At 41.6% G+C, this 16,989-nt stretch overlaps 1 protein-coding gene across 1 annotated transcript; it reads left to right on the plus strand.

Annotated features, from left to right (window-relative positions):
• The first annotated feature begins 773 nt into the window (after positions 1-773).
• vegfba (vascular endothelial growth factor Ba) lies at positions 774-14,826 on the plus strand. The gene is made up of 8 exons (XM_084009282.1): positions 774-1,866; positions 5,526-5,577; positions 5,678-5,874; positions 5,987-6,060; positions 6,165-6,200; positions 8,609-8,692; positions 10,307-10,546; positions 10,943-14,826. The coding sequence occupies exons 1-8, from the start codon at positions 1,789-1,791 to the stop codon at positions 10,962-10,964; spliced, it is 783 nt and encodes a 260-aa protein (XP_083865408.1). The 5' UTR covers positions 774-1,788; the 3' UTR covers positions 10,965-14,826.
• The last annotated feature ends 2,163 nt before the right edge of the window (positions 14,827-16,989 follow it).

Genomic DNA, 16,989 nt, shown 5'->3' on the forward strand with positions numbered 1-16,989 from the left:
GCAGAGGTGAAGCCTGTCCGATCATGCGCCAACATAAAAATGTGCGTCTGACATTCATGCATCCTATTTATTATGTGGAAATCAGTAGATGGTGATATGAAGTGGAAAAATGAATAATTTATAGAAAAGTGGCCCTCAGACTTTTACACTTTACCGACTTATTTGATATGCTGTTCCAAAACTAACATTTGTGATCAATTTAAATGACATAAGTTGAAACTTAATATTCACTTTGTCCACAAAAATGACTGCGGTGGATAAATACTGAGTCCTTTTATTGATTCCTTTTCCATGAAGCTGCATCAAATTGTTCTCAATACAAATTGATAATTTTCTTAATTAATCCATTTGATCTACAAACGCTTAGAAAATACTGCAGGATCCCCGTCACAGTTTTCAAGGTTACGTTGCTTTTTTGTTGTTGTTGCTCATAATAATCAGATGGGCAAATAATACAACCAGTGAATAAGCACATTGAGTAGAAGGAACCAGTTCATTTTGGGCATTTTTATTATAAAAATCGACTTATTGTATAGTTGAACAGTTTTATCAGAGCTTTACTTTTCAGAATCCTAAATAGAATATAAGCCCAACCAAAACCCCCGAATGTGGTGAATTTATAGGGAGGACGTGACCTCGTGTCCTCAGTCGCATACAGCCCTGTTCCCCGCTTGCAAGGGGCCCCTGAAGGTCCCCTGACACCCCCCCCCCCCCACACACCGGGACCGGCGGAGACGCTGCACCTGTATTCAGTGCGCCTGTCCCATTTGGAAAAAGTTGGCAGCGCAATGGTTACACTGCGTGCGTCTCAAGGGCAAAGGAAATGAGGAAACCGATCACAACAGCTAATGAAGCCTCCTACCTCTCCAGACCTCTCCGCCTGTCTGCGGACTGCCCTGCTGCTCCATCGGCTCTGATGTAGCCGGGCTGCCATGTCAGTGGATGATGTTATTCAAGTCATATTCATAAGAGGTTAAAAAAAAAAAAATAGACAGAAGATGCGCCTAGAGGGGGCAACGTCACATTTTCATTGGGAGCGACAGTGTGGAGAGACTGTGACCGAGCAGGGGAGCGGAATATGCGGCACTGTCCAGCTCTGCACGTCGGACTAAAGCGTCGGATCTTTACCGGACTAAACGGAGCTGGACGATGTGGGTTTTCTTTCAGCCACACAGAGGATTTTATGATCGCACCACGTTTCAGCGGGAATCTGAAAGATCCTCATGTCAAGCCGAGCCGGATCCCCATAGCCTACTGGTTTAATGGGATCCGGACCAATAGACTGAACTAAAAATAAATAGAGAGAGACGCCAGTCAAAGTTTAAACAAGTCTTGCTAAATAAATCTGGATTTTTAAGGTTTATTGTGCCACTATTAGATAGGCCTATTAAATCATTACCTGAGAGTGGCATATTTTGTGTCTGTATGTCAGAATTAATGGAGGGGGGGCGGTATTTTAGACAGCCTATTACAGCGTCTGACCAATTGAAATAATATTAACAAAAAACTCTTCTTCGTGTCAAGGTTGTGAACTCTTGGGAACTACTGATAGATTAGACGACCGTTTAGAGTCAAATGCAACAATATAAAGTTTGTATTCCAACGCCGAGGATGCCGCCCTGGGCGTCCTTTCAGGGAAGGGAGACGGGAGAATGAAAGCGGGCTTTCTGCGTCTTTAATCGGACACAGGCGGAGGAGCGAGACGGCCGGACAAGCCACTTTTTTTTCCTCCTTTTTTTTGGACTGGTCCAAAAATATTTTTTTGCGTGCCCCTTGGACTCTGGCACAATGGGGATTATGCTTCAAGTTATTCTAGGAATGTTTCAATTCCTGCTGCTGACCAGAATACCGACGTCCCAAGCCAAGGTATGTATGGGCCTATATTTGACCCGAAAAGACTGCATGTCCGCTCAGCCTGCCGTCAGCTAGGGGCTCTGTGCGGTATATTTCCAACTGGTATTGGTGGTCACTTGATGGACATACAGTAACATCCGTTTGCATGACTTTGGTTTGGTGGAGAACACGTGACTTTTGCTTTGTGGAAGTTATCCTCCCCTAGGTCAATGACACCTGTCACTTACGGTAAATGACAGGGGGTTTCACTAAAATATGCTCCATTACTTTATAACCAATGTTTGTCTCCAGTGCCAGCCGCTTTCCAGTGAGGGACCATACAAACACGCTGTTATGAATAATTTACCAACGCTTTGTAGATCAGAAACTATTCAAAAGAACAATTTATGGGTTGCCAGGTTGTGGAAAATCCTCCCCCGGCATGTCTTTTGGTCTAGCTCACGAAAGCAGGACATATGGACAGAATTCAGTCGTTACTATAATGTTAACGAATGCATACTAGAAGCTTATGTTAAGGGAATAGTTCTCAGTTTGTGAAATGTGCTAATTCGCGCCGTTTTTACCGGGAGTTGGAATGGATTATCTTACCACTCTGAGTTTAGGTAAAGAAACTAAACGGGGCAAACAGTCTGTTCTGTCCAAATGCAACAAAATTTGCTACTAGCACATCTAAAGACCACTGATTAACATATTTAATCTCGTTTACATAAAATAAGTGTAAATTACTGGCACAAAGTGTTGTTTTACTGGCACAAAGTGTTGTTTGCTAGTAACTTCCTGGTGTCCCCACTGGTTGCCTAGCAACTAGTCTGACCAAGAAATAGTCCGGCAAATTAACATGTAATGTGTTAATTAATGAGCTTCAGGGTTACAGGTAGGCAGGTTTTTATTAACAGTTGGACAGAGCTATGCTAGCTATTTCTGGTCTCTCCGCTTAACTAACCGGCTGCTAGCTTTGCTTTCATATTGAACAGGCATGAAAGATTTCAATGTTCTCCCCCAACTCTGGGTTTAAAACATTTTTATAAAGAGAAACCCTATGATGTTTAGTTAGCACTGATATCAAACAAATTGCATTTTAGAAGCTAGAACAGGAGTTTAAGCTGATAAATGACTTGAACAATTATTCCAAGATCAACATTTTTGACTAATTGATTGACTTCATATTTTAGCTAACGGACATGTCACAGTGGTAGCCTACAGATACCTCTTTATGGAATTGAAGTTTTGCTTTGTGTAATTTTTAAAAGAGGGCGGGTATTATTATTATTATTAGTTATCATTGATAAGAAATGTTCATACAGACATTTCCCAAACACAGCAGCAGGCCCACAGGCATGGAGAGACCTGACGATTCTTTATTTATGTCTAGAGGCTTGTATCAGGAACAGGCAGTTCTCTGCACTACTGTGGGATCCAGCGCAGATTTTGTACTATTGTAGCCTATGTTTTAGTGATGCATCATCGTAGACACTACATGACACACTGTAGTGCGACTCTTCACCTGCTCACAGCCTCTTTCTCTCACCCAGTGAGACTCTGCTTTCATGCCGTCAGCTTTACTGACAGATACTTAGGAAAAGGGTTCATTACCTTTCCTCCTGTAGTGATGAATCTTGGTAAGGGGGAGATGTTGTAAAGCTAGCTGTATAGTAGGACACACATGGCCCATCTGTACAATGTGGTCTGGGAGGGGAAGGGAGTTAGACGTGTTAGACAATAGACAGACCGCAAAACCAACCGCAGATGGCACTGGGCTGGAACTCAGGAGTGTGTGTGCGTGTGTGTGGCTGCCAGAAGGGGGTAATCTTATCCCCATCTCAAAGACTCATACAGAAAAGACACACTTACTTAAGTTCATATCCTACCAGTCACAAAATGGCCTCAATCCCAGCTTAACTCTGAATCAATGTGGGCCAAACCTCTGTGTGTGTGTGTGTGTGTGTGTGTGTGTGTGTGTGTGTGTGTGTGTGTGTGTGTGTGTGTGTGTGTGTGTGTATAAGTGTGTACGCGTTTGTGCATGTGTATGTTGTGGAGCAGTTAAAAGGGGGCAACTGGACAAAGTCTACATTCCCTTACAAGTGGCCTTGGTCTTCAGGTCCAATAGGCGTGTGTGTGTGTGTGTGTGTGTGTGTGTGTGTGTTTTTACAGAGCTATGAAATTCAGTTTCTCTTTCTGAGTGTTCTTTCAGTAGCATGAAGTATTTACTTTCTTTACTTTGGTAAAATGTCCAATATAATAATAAAAATTTACTGAATCATCAGCTAAATGTACCCTGTCATAAGGAAAAGTACTTCTTAGTACAGTAAAATAGTAGTAAAATGTTCCCTGTTACCGATATATTGTTATGTATGACATTATTAGTTTCTCATTTTTATGTCATAAAAGGTCCAGGTGGAGCTTGATTTAACTAATTTATGCAAAGTGAGTGGTTCCCAACCTGGGGGTCGGGCCCCTCCATTGGGTCATAGGATAAATTTGAGAGGTCTCCCATAATTGGGAGAGGACACAGGAAGTAACATTCTGCAACACAAATCTGTTGTCATTTTTCAAATCTTATTTGTGAAATTTGTGAAACAGTTATTTAATAAGATGTTTACTCAGAAATCTGGGACACCAACTACTCACTGTTTTTCTTTTTGTAAAGCCAACTTTACAACTTGGGGACCACTGGTTTAATATTTAATTATCTTTTAATGTAACATCTTAATCTGCAAATTAGCAAGTAACTGTGGCTTTTGAATAAATGGAGTCGAGTAAAAATACAATATTTGCCACTAAAATGTGCTGGGGTAGAATTGTAAAGTAGCAGAAAGGGAATTGCTCAAATTAATTAATTAATATTTTCCCCTTCCAGAGGTGTCTCTGGAGTCTCAAGTTCTGTTGCTATTTCCAGTGGTAGATACTCTCACTATCTACCACTGCAAGGTGACTGAAGGGTTTCAGTAGTCAGGTGATAGACTTGAGGGCAAAGGTAGCAGGTATAACTCGTTCAAAAATCCAGCAGCTCCAGCTTGAGAACATGGTTGCATTTTAGTAGTGAACGTAGATGTTATCAGTTACATGCTCAAATGGACTAATGGACTCCATCCCTCCAGGAAATATTTCAAAATAGATCCCAAAAAGAGGCATGTTTTATTCAGCTGTTATTACCGTAGGGCTGCTCTTACCCTGCTACACGTCACGTGTATCTGTTTATCAGAGTTGTATCAGGTTTTCACTTTCTGCCTGTCATTTACAACCTTGGATTGTTGAGCCTGTCACATTCGGATGCCAGGTCTGAATATTGCAGTGTTCATTAACATGAAATACTTGCTGATATGTTCCACCAGCCTTTTTACAACAATGTCAAACAGAAGGTCACGGGTTGTAGCTCAGTCGTTACATTACTGTTATGTAATGGTTAGTGCAGAAAAATAAATCTTAATTATTGATCAGTAGCAGCAGATATCTATCTATAAAGTGAATGTTATTACATGTATTTTAAGTATACAAACTAATGTTTTTCTTCGATGATGACCCCCCCACATAGTACCAATTTGTCAGCCTTTTGACACGTAGTCGTCCAAAGTTCAATGCTGCAATCTAACAGGTCAATTTGACCAGGAAAGCTCAAACTTATTTATATGGTGCTTTTCAGATGAGGTCATTGCTTTTATTTCTCCCTCCAGCTTGCTCACTGGCGCCCGGCAGACTCCCCAAAATCCAGGGAAGGTCGAGAAGGTATTCTGTCCATGTTTTTTATCTACAAAGATCCCTTCACTGCTGCATGGACCTGACAGGGAGAAATATAATCATGACTGTACTGACTTATCTCCACCAGTGCGGCGGTGGTTGGAAGTTTATTCACGGAGCGGCTGTGAGCCTCGGGACACTCTCGTGGAAGTTTGGCGGGAGTTGCCAGGGGAGACGCATAGTCTGTTCGTCCCAGCCTGTGTGTCGGTGAGGCGATGTGGCGGCTGCTGTGTTGACGAGGCCCTGGAGTGTGTTCCCTCACTCACGCACACACTCACCATGGAGGTACACACACACACACACACAGACACACACTAAAGCCCTGCCTGCATAAGTGTAGATGATTCATCTTGGAAACAGTGAGATGATGTTTGAATATTTTCGGATCTGTCTGCAGCTGATGAGAACCTCCTTCATGAAACATGAGCTCATTGAGCAGCCGTTCGTCGAGCACAGCCAGTGTGAGTGCAGGTAATAAAACACACCGCCTGTGCTCAGAGACGCATAGTAAACCTGTTGTCGATTGACCTCGCTGTACCTTCATACTGACGCCATCTGTTTTTATCTGTGTTCAGATTTAAAGAACAATTCCAGGCAACACCTACAACGAGGTAACACGTTTTGTTTTTCAGTTCTTTCCCCTTTCCTCTTCCCTTCTTACCATTTTAATCTCTCCTCATCTGTTCCTCTTTGTGTGCTATCGAGCTGTTGCTGTGAAATGTCTTGTACCATCGCCTCAAATGATTTGATGAAACCCTGCCTGTGAAGCCATGTTCACTAATGATGCTCTTCTAATTCTGCTGGTGATGTTATTGATGAGAAGGAGGTATGCAGAGGATGGAACCCAAGTAGCAATAAAATGGCATAATTGTGGTATAATAATGTTGGAAAGAGGTTACTTGTTCTCATATTGATTAACAAAGTACAGAAGGTTTTAATCGACTTCAAACATTTTGTTACTTCTTGCTGAAGTCCATCATTTCAGGCCAATTTCTCAAATGCAAGACATAACCAAATTCATATCATCAGTGTCACGTCAATGTTCACTTTCCAGGTTTAATTGTGATTAAGGATCAACTAGTAGGACACTGATTACAATTGTTCCTTTTGTGCAGTGAACTGTACATTTATCCAAAACCAGTGGGGTACGGTAGTTACGATGGGCCCTGTGCACACGAGTTACTAATTATAAAGCACACACATCCTTATGCAGGCCGTTTTTTCTAATTCGTCAAAAAGATTCAAGGTGGCAAATTGAGGAGACATGAGCAGCACCACCTGAACGTTTTTTTTTTATTGTAATATGTATCCCTTATCAGTTTTCCATCATCTTTTAGTCTGATGCGAGTACACAATATTTTTTGACAAAGTTGCATTATGAGTCATCCATGTTGAGGTTCAGCTGGGACTGACAGCTCTGCACCCATGAAATGAACATTTCTGTTTGTTTGTGTCCCTCATACTGGCAGGTCCAACCACACAATCATATGATTGCATCTTTTATGTTTATGTCCTCCTCCTTCCTGTTAGGATGTGGACATAAATAAAGGATTCCAATGTATGTGTGTGTGTATACTATATTGTTTTACCCTGTTCAGGTGTCATGGATCTATGGGATTGTTTTTGTTGAAACTCTGCATGTATTTGCACATGTGGACGTTTCCCTTTTTGTTAGTACAAGTGTGTGTGAAAGTTTTTTCTGTGTGTAAGAGAATATTTGTTTCGGTGTGATTATGTCTGTGTGTGCCCGTCGGTGAGTTAGCATCTGTGTGACTCCCAGCATCCCCTGGGACGGCCCGCATCCTGTTGTCACCATAGCGATGATTTTTATCTCCCCTGCCATGTGCTCTCTCACAGACTGACGGAGCAGAGTCACGCATCCATGATAGTAAATTAGAGCTCCAAAGACAACAGCAGCAGCAGCAGCACACTCAGTTAATAACATGAACGCTTAACTGGTAAACACTGACCCTTTCATTTGATAAAGATTAATATAATTTACAGTAGATGAGATTAAAGAGACAGTTAAACCAGGAAGGCCAATAGACAAAGCAGTGAGCAGATGCACATTGCTGTTGTCGGCACCAGCATAAACTATGGTTAAACAGATTGGGCTCAGTAATGGAGGATATGGACAGAGCTTGCAATGTGGACATGTCACAAAAAAGCAAAGCTACACTAATGACTGTAATGTTTCCAGAACAATTTCTCTTTGTTTGTGGGGAGTGTCATGCTCTTCTACTGGTAGCCAACACTGACCTCATTGTATCGCCCTCTTCATGTCATGTATGAGATAATGATTATTATTATTAGAACCTCCTGTTCAGTCATTTACAGTCGGTATTCAGATCTTTTCCTGAGTTCTTCATTACTCGTACATTTCCTTCATTCAAAATTTTAAAGTATATGTAATATCAAGAACAACACTTATTGTCTTTATGCAGCAGAATAGCTTCTGTCAGACTTATATTGTAATATATTATACCACTGAATACGTTTTGGTGCTCCATTAACAGCATTTTAATGCTGTAGTTGTTCAGGGTGGAGCTGTTTCTGGCTATTTTATAAACTGTTGGCTGGTTTGTATTTTGAATAATCATGTATGTGCTCATCAAAGGTTTTCTTTTTCTGCAAAATAACATGAAAATCAAGCTTCTGCATGAATCAAGTGTACCTCAGAATTGTACTACGCACTTGAGTAAATGTACTTTACTACCATTGGTCCTACAACTTTAAAATATACATACTGGCATTAAAAGCAATTATCCTTAATTTTTTTTTAATTTCTTGTTAACGTTTGTCTTTGATACTTTAAATTATTTGCAACTAATAATAAGTATGTCATATGAAAAAAAACCTCAAAATATTCATGCAGTAGGTGATGAAGCTGGTGTGTTGTTGCATACTAATTACATTTTGTGTTCCTATCAGAGTACAATGTACATGTAACTCCTGATGTACAATATACATGTAACTCCTGATCATTTAATACATGTGACATTTTGTTTGTTCATCCCAGGCCCTTTCTGAAGCCAACAAGAACAGACAAGAAAATGGAGAGAGGAAAGTCCAGACAGAAGACAAGTGGAGCCAACAGAGCTGTGTATGTTGAATATTCAGTGGATTTAAAAAAAAAAGCTGTATGCCTGTTAGTCAGTATTTTCCATATTCTATCAGCCTTAGTGTGAATGTTTAGATTAGAACAAATTCTGGTTTATTATAACTGAAGGACAATTTGTTTTACAACCGTTTGTTTTATAGCAGTCAAGGTCACACACACACACACACTCTCACACACACACACACACACACACACACACACACACACACACACACACACACACACACACACACACACACACACACACAAACCCAGCAGTCTATCACAGTGCTGACACATAGAGACAGACAACCATTCACACTCACGGTCACACCTACGGTCAATTTAGAGTCATCAGTTAATCTAACATGCATGTCTTTGGACTGTGGGAGAAGGCTGGAAAACATGCACACTTCACACCACGTGCCACCTGACTATTCATTACTGTGATCAGTTATAGTGCGTATTATATAATCCATGCCTCAGACTGTTAAGAAGGTCAGTTAGAAACATTCCAGGACAATGACAACATTTTGTAATTAGTAATGTGTTACACTGTAAACTTAGAGCAACAGGTGAGTTACAGGTGTGTCTGTCTGCTGCGTACCAGGGTTCACTTCTGAGCAGGGAAGGATAAAGGCGCTCTCTATTTTCATCTGCTTCCCCTTCACTCTGCCCCGTCATTTTCGGCCAAACAGAGGTGACTTGGTTTGGGTGTGACGTCCCTCAGCACCCATCCATCACTCAGTTCGGGCTTTATTCAGACTCTGGCAGGGGTGAAATCAGTGTAATTTGCTCCCAAATGCCATCTCCTCTTTCCATGCCAGCAGCAGGCGTGGTGATCAGGGCCTGGACAAAGATGGCCCCTCTCTGCCTCATTAAGTTACTTCATTAAAGCCGCCAGCCTCCCAGGAAGACTGAGGCAGGACCAGCTCCAGTTAATGGACCAACTGATGCAGGCAACTTTCTCAGACTGAGAGAAAGTACAGAGCGTCTTGAGCCGAAACTGAAAGCCTTATAGGCAGCTAAGTGACTATAGCCATGGTAACGGACAGAAACACAGACCGACAGAAAGAGCAGAAAGTTTGTTAGCAGCAAAGGAAACGGCATCCCACGTTAGTCACACATCTCCCACACACACTACAATGTGTGGGTTTGTTTGAGTGTGGCACCGCACATTTAAACAAGCCTTGCATTCAATTTTAGCCATGTTAGTGATGTGGTGTGGGATCAGTCAAATCTTTTAGATCCTGCATTGACCTCTGCATGGCTGTCAGTCTGCCAGTGCACATTGTCATAGAATGTGGCTCAGACACTCCCAAATTCCCCACCAGGATAAATTAACTCTTAACTCTTAATCATTAGGTAATTGATAACGTTCATATTAAGCTGTACGTTGTGTTTAGTGCTTATTGGCTAATTTAAACATGCTGAGCAAAGATGCTGAACATATTGAGCATTATATCTGCTAAACATGTTAGCATGTTGAGATTAGCAATTAGCTCAAAGCGAAGCTGTATCAAGTCACAGAGCCACTTGCAATGCTGTAGAGCCTCTTTAATCAATGAATGAATAACATTTTGCCGCCAACCACACTTACAACCCTTTTCCTTCCAGGACCCATGCTCCCCCAACACTTCCTCCCCCATCCTCTCCTCCTCCTCCTACATCACCTCCTGCTCCATCACCTCCGCCCACCAGCCTCTCCTCCTCTCCGTCGCCATCGCCAAGGGCTAGTTGCCGCCCCTGCAGAGGGAGGAAGTGGGCACTGGATGCAACATCTTGTCAGTGCCGCTGCACCATCAAAGCTGAGAGCTGCAGCCGCAAAGACCGGAGGCTCAACCCTCGCCGCTGCAGGTCAGTCCACGTGAAACGTAAAAAAAATGTGTTGCTCAACTTTTTAAGACAATTCTGTTTTTCTGTTTTTAAACATGTAACTGAAACACAGCAAAAAATAAATAGGGATTTTTTTTTTAAAGTGAATAATTCAGAATTCTAGCTGAGCTAAGCTTTATCAGGCTGTTTCTGGTACAAATTAAAGGTATTCTTTCTACAGAGCATCTTCCTATTGCTCTTCTGTTAAAGCCAACCCACAACCAATTTCCTTTACAGATTCTGCAAGTTGTAAAGTTGATCATATGCTTGAGGTTTTGATGCAGTGAGAAAGCCTTGTTGGGAGTGTCTGTATCTCTAGAGGTACTATCAGTGTGATTTAATCTAAATCCTGTCTCTCTTTATTGTTTATTGTTGCAGATGTGATGCCATGAGGACTTGATGTGTCTACTCACTTTCTTTTCACCTCTTTCTTTCCGCCAACCCCTGATGATTCAACATCCACTCTCAGTATCAGTGCCATGGAGCATACAGACACTTGGACATCCAGTAACCTCAGAGTGAAGGAAATATTAGCGGAAGCACACACAAGAACGTGTAGTAGCGCTCTTAGTTAAGCAACAAGTGCAGCAGTTCAGCCCGAATATAGATCTACGTGAATGTGCAGCCAAACATTTCACCGCCTCCTCTGCTTCTATGCCAAAGCTTTTGTCAGTCCTCATGTGCATGCCTGTACAGACATGTAGAGTCACAAAACACATCCCATGAGTGGAGCAATGAAGTGGCAGCTCAATGGCGTTGGTGGATTTCAGACAAATTCTTGGTGGACACAATCACACAAGCTCCTGCTCTGCTGTGGTTTGGAGGTTCTCTAAGTCTGAAGTTGTACCTATAAATACATGAGAGCAGTGGAAACTGATTATATTACACAAGAACAATGGATATGGAGTCGATACGCAGGTGTCCCACGTGTTGACACTTCAGCGGAAGTTGGGATTGGTTGTTCGCAGGAAAACTTGCGCATGAAGACGGAATCCAGGATGAAGTCCAATTATTGGAGGATTTGAAAAAAACAGCAACAGATTATAGATCAGCACATCCACACTCAGACATACCAGAAGGACATAGGACTGGCACCCCAGTGTGCATGGACCTATAGTTGAGCTGAATGCTGGGATGGAGAATATCTGTGTGGTCTCCCCACTGAAAGACCCAGATGGGATATCCCTGCAGCCGTTCTCTCCCTTTCAAAGCATACGACCACGGCTGGCTCTCCAAGCCGCTTTCCGGCATTTGTTTAATTTTGGCCTTTTGTCTCCATCTTCCCTCGGCTCCTCGATTGAAAGCAGCCGCTTTTACTCTCTTTGCATCTCTTTTAGGCAGTGAGGGGAATGACAATAATGAGGCCTGGCGGCTGTCCACTGCTTCACACACACACAAACATTCACACTTATAATACCAGGAACACAGACGACACTGCAAATGCAGACACAAACACAGTCTCGCTCACTATGTGCTGTAGCAAACACACATACATTCATATTTATACACACATGCAATGTGAAATGAATGCAGGTAGCCATAGGCATTTATTTGTGCCACACCAAGTGTGCAAATATACATATGTCAGTTGTTTATATTTGCAATTTACTGCAAAGTATGTATGTATGATATGTCTCTGTTTTATATTTTATTATAATTCTGTCAAGTTGATTGAAAAGATATTCTATATTGCAGAATGTGTGTCTTTGTTTTGTTTGTTCATTTTTAATCCGCCTGCATAAAGAGTCACGCTGGGTGGCCGTCCATGTATACACTCAGCATCTAAACCGATACTTAAATGTATTGAATTTGAACAGACATGGCTCACACGGGCCACACATGGGAGACTATATACATTGTAATGTGTAATTCAAACAATCAGCAGGGCAGTGTTGTCCGCAGCACACAGAAACGAAGCGAATAGACGTTCCCAGTGCAGTGGAGGGAAAACATGGCATGGAAAGAGTTTTATTCATTTGGAACATAATGTGTTTGTATTCCGACCGAATCGCACGGTTTAACTCCGTGTTAGTTCATGACTGCTTGGCCGTCGGGTGGGAACGGGGATTTGAACTGTGGCTGTTTCAGAAAGGAAGGGGTCTTGAGCAACTTGTCAGTCAGCGTGACAGGCCAAAGCCAGAGCTCAGAGGACCCATTATGGCAGGACATGGAATTTAAACCTATTCTCGACACTCATTCAGACCCTTTGTCCTGTGCTAAATTTTACGGAGAATGTTACCATTACCAGTGACGTCTTATGTCCATGAAAAACGGTAGCCTTGAAACTCCATAATTTATGTCCATAGTCTTTTCCAGGATTGATACGATCCTGGTGATTGAAACAGTCCAGAGGCTCAATTATTTGTGTGTGCTTCAGTGGCTGGTGTGATAAGCTCTGTATTTATACTCTCCCGAGATGACGTTTTTTTCCACGCTTGAGTCCATTTTTCATCGTTTATTACTCTTAATCAATGCTTCAATCACTACCTCTATATCTCAACATATTAATGACCAAGTATTACAGCATTGTTGTTACTTTCTCTGTGTTATTTCAGACCTCTTTTTAAGATAATGATGTTTTTACTTACATTTAGCAACGAGCACAGTCTAGTGTAGAGATGTGGAGCTGCAGCTTCGTAGTGTTGATCACTGGTTTGTAGGGAGCTATAGGAGTTTTATTTGTGCATCTTAGTAATCAGAAGGGAAGCTTTTTTTTTTCACATGAAGAGAAGTGAATTGGACCAGACATTGTGATAATGTGGAACAGTCTCCCAAAGCGTTTGTAGCCTCAAAACTACTGGTGATCTCGGCTTTAAAGAAATAGCTTGACATCTTGGGAAATACACTCATTCGCTTCCTTGAGTTGGATGAGAATATTCATACCACTCTTGATATCTGTACAGTATGAATCAGCGATCAGTTAGCTTAGCGTAGCGCAAAGACTGGAAACAGAGGGAAACAGCTAGCCTCAATTATTTTTATTTTTTTTCAATTTTCTAGCATTCGTTTCTTGAAAGCACATACATTACTGTACATTAGTCCACTGCAGAAGAAAAAAAACAACTGATGGAGCAAATGGACTCAGATTGAATATCTCCACTCAGACGTGTATGACGTATCAAAGACATTCCACCTAAACGAGATGTGGCACTGCTCTATCTTTTTGAGGGCCTCTGGGGAAGAGCGGTATGGGGCTCCAGTTGTTACTTCTTGTGACCAAATTTTCTTATATCAAAGTACAATTCTGACCAATAAATGCGACAGCTAATCCCTTCAGAAAGCAAAAGTATTGATAGAGGGCCCCCCCCCCAAAATATATATACATATATATATATATTAGCATTGGTATCTGCTGTTGCCTTCTAACATCACAGCTATTTAGAAATATACAGCTTGGACATGTTAATACTCAAATGTCCTGATCCTGTGTCAGTATAAAACATCAGCTTTGTCTCAGCACAGTGTGTATACTGTAAAGGTAGCCCTGTTCTAGCCTCCAGTGTCTTAGCCTATAGAGACCCCTTACTAAACTATGTAACATTTTATAATCACTAATATGACATGACCTTGTGTATGACGTAGTGCATCCTTTAGAGATGTATCTGTAACTTGGTGTTAGCTCAACTTTACAAAGGATCTCTTCTCTGCGAATACATTGTACTACTGTAGCCTGTGTATAAAGAAAACACTCTTACTTTGCTGCTACACCATTTGTGCCCTATTATGATGTCTTTGTAGAAAACAATGCAGTTTTATGTTGTATTAGTATATACATGACAATTAATCAATTCAATGTCCACATAAAAATGTATACCGCATCGTCAAAATATATTGAAATGATACCAGGATACAACCCACGATGTTACAGATGTTATTAAAGGAAATGTCTTATTTTTCTTATAAACCTCTGGTTTTCTTCCTGTCACTGTTTATCCACTCTAATGTCTCTCCACTCTGACCTCATCTCCCCCATCTCTTTGTTTTAATCTCTCATTTGACAGTAATGAAAGGTAAACAGACACTTTTGATTACAGTGACACCCTGGGAGTTGAATGTGGAGAAAGTGTACATGTGCGTGTGATGTGATGTGGTGTTATGAGACATAATATTGTTCCCTCTCCTCCTCTCATTTGTACTGCTGAGTCAGAAGCTAGTCGATTACGACGGTGTGCAGCCCCACATGTTGAGGAAAATTACTAAGTTAATTTACTCAGTTATGAAGCACTTGCAAATACTTCATCCTTCTACTCCCCTACATGTCAGAGATAAATATTGTATGATTTACGATATCTTTTTATAGGTTAAACTACCCAACGGTATATATAATAGCTACATTGAACATCAGCTTAATGCACCAGTTATAGAAACACAGTTATATAATGTTTTTGCATGGGCTGCATCAGGATTAGAAATCAAACTTGAGGTATTTTTACATCCAGGTGTTATTTATTTGACTAAAACCAAGAATATGGCAGTTTTTAAAAAGAAAATAACCCAATTTTCCAAAATTACCATTTATAAATACATCCTTGCTGGGTTTATTACACTTTGCTACAGCCTTACTCGGGCTGGTATCACCAGTAGCCTATGACACTAATGATGTTAGAAAAATATTTCTGTTTAACTGAATCTTTTCACTCTCTACGTATTCCAGTAATTTTCAGCCATTAATTGCCAATTGTGACCACATTGGCCTTCACTCAACAAAGGCTACAGTCTAGTTGGTGTTTTTGTGTGACAGAAAGAGCCTGGGAGATTAAGATTGTGTCTGTGTATTCGTGTATTCTGTGCACTGGTGTTGCTGGACTCTTTTACCCCCTGGCATGGATTATGATGCATGACAATGACGAAAATTCCTGGAAATATGATGTTCAGCCCTTATTTGTTCCCTTGGGTGATACGTTAATTACTATGCCTATTTCCATAACCGTTACAAGCTCTAAATTGATAAGCTTGTATGACTGTGACTTTGCCGTCATTACTCTTTTACGGTGTGAAGAGGAGAGGATGAGAGAGGAGAGGAAAGAGGAGCTAAATGCTGCCGACAACCTATCTGTCTGGAAGGGCATCATGCCAGTACTAAATATAGCTGCAAGATTAGGGAGACAGAGAGAGAGACAGAGAAAGGGACACAGTGAGTCATCCATCATGATACAGAAACGATGCCTTTACTCCAAAATCTTTCTTGCTTTTTAAAGCTCTGCACTCGTCAGAACCCCCCAACTTAAAGTAGTGAATTAGGCAGAGAGGCAGAAACACTGCTCATACTTTCATGTGTCTCTTTGACTATTTCTCTGTATGTTCGAATACATGTCATGCATTCATATTTGGCTTCCTCTCTGGATTTTCCGTAAGTCGCTCGCACGTCTGCCTCCCTCCATCCCTTTGCAAACCCCTCGCTCCATCCGTCTCTGCGTCTCTCAGTCTTTGCACTTGTATCAGGACTTCCTGTATTTTTCCACCTTGCGTTCTCTGCGTTCGGAGTTGTGTTATTCTAATAGCGCCAGCCACGGTGTCCTCCCTGCTTTTGTAGCAGCAGCTGTGTTGAAGCAGGTACTGGACGCTATCTGGCCTGCAAGAGTGTTTTGTTAGATTTTATCAGCACCCCTCTGTGTGTGTGTGTGTGTGTGTGTGTGTGTGTGTGTGTGTGTGTGTGTGTGTGTGTGTGTGTGTGTGTGTGTGTGTGTGTGTGTGTGTGTGTGTGTGTGTGTGTGTGTGTGTGAGAGAGAGAAACAGAGATAAAAGACACAGAGAAAGAGCTTTAGTTCACTATGTGCAGTGAAAAAAAATCCTGTGTGTTTGCTGGTTTCTGTTAAACTGACAGGAAAGTAAATGTTTTTTAACATCTCTTGTGAATACAAAGACCTTTTGATTTGATTTTACAAAACACACAAACAGTGTTATCTATCCACAGGCTTTGTCGGTCTCAACCTTGATAATAGGTTTTACGGTGTTACTACGTGGGAAACAGTATCTGAAAAAAAAACTATTCAAATTCAAATGCTGCACTATTCTCATGGCCATTTTTCCAGAGCGTGTTGCACAATGATGACTTTACATTAGTACTCTACCATACACTACATGATTCAAAACAAATCTAATATATGTGTACTATATTCAAAAGGAGTGAAAGGGGGAGAGGAGGGCTGGTGCAGGGCATAGGGGGAGGGTGGAGGTTGTGTTCTGTGGTTGGGGGTCTAGCTGGGAAATAGGTGAGAGCATAATTGCGGTCTCGGCGTGCTCAAGCCTGTCAGGTGGAGGATGCGGGTACCAGTAGGAGTGAGAGGAGATCAGAGAGCCTGCTGGATGTTATCTCTCTGTCCATACCATACCTGCAGGTCTACTCACCTGATCCAGCAGCCAATCACATCCTCTCTGTCTGTCTGTTCATTCCTCTTATGCTCCCTCTAACTCAAAGGTGTAGT

Source organism: Eutrigla gurnardus (assembly GCF_963514095.1).
Source record: "Eutrigla gurnardus genome assembly, chromosome: 5".
Taxonomy (NCBI): Eukaryota; Metazoa; Chordata; class Actinopteri; order Perciformes; family Triglidae; genus Eutrigla; species Eutrigla gurnardus.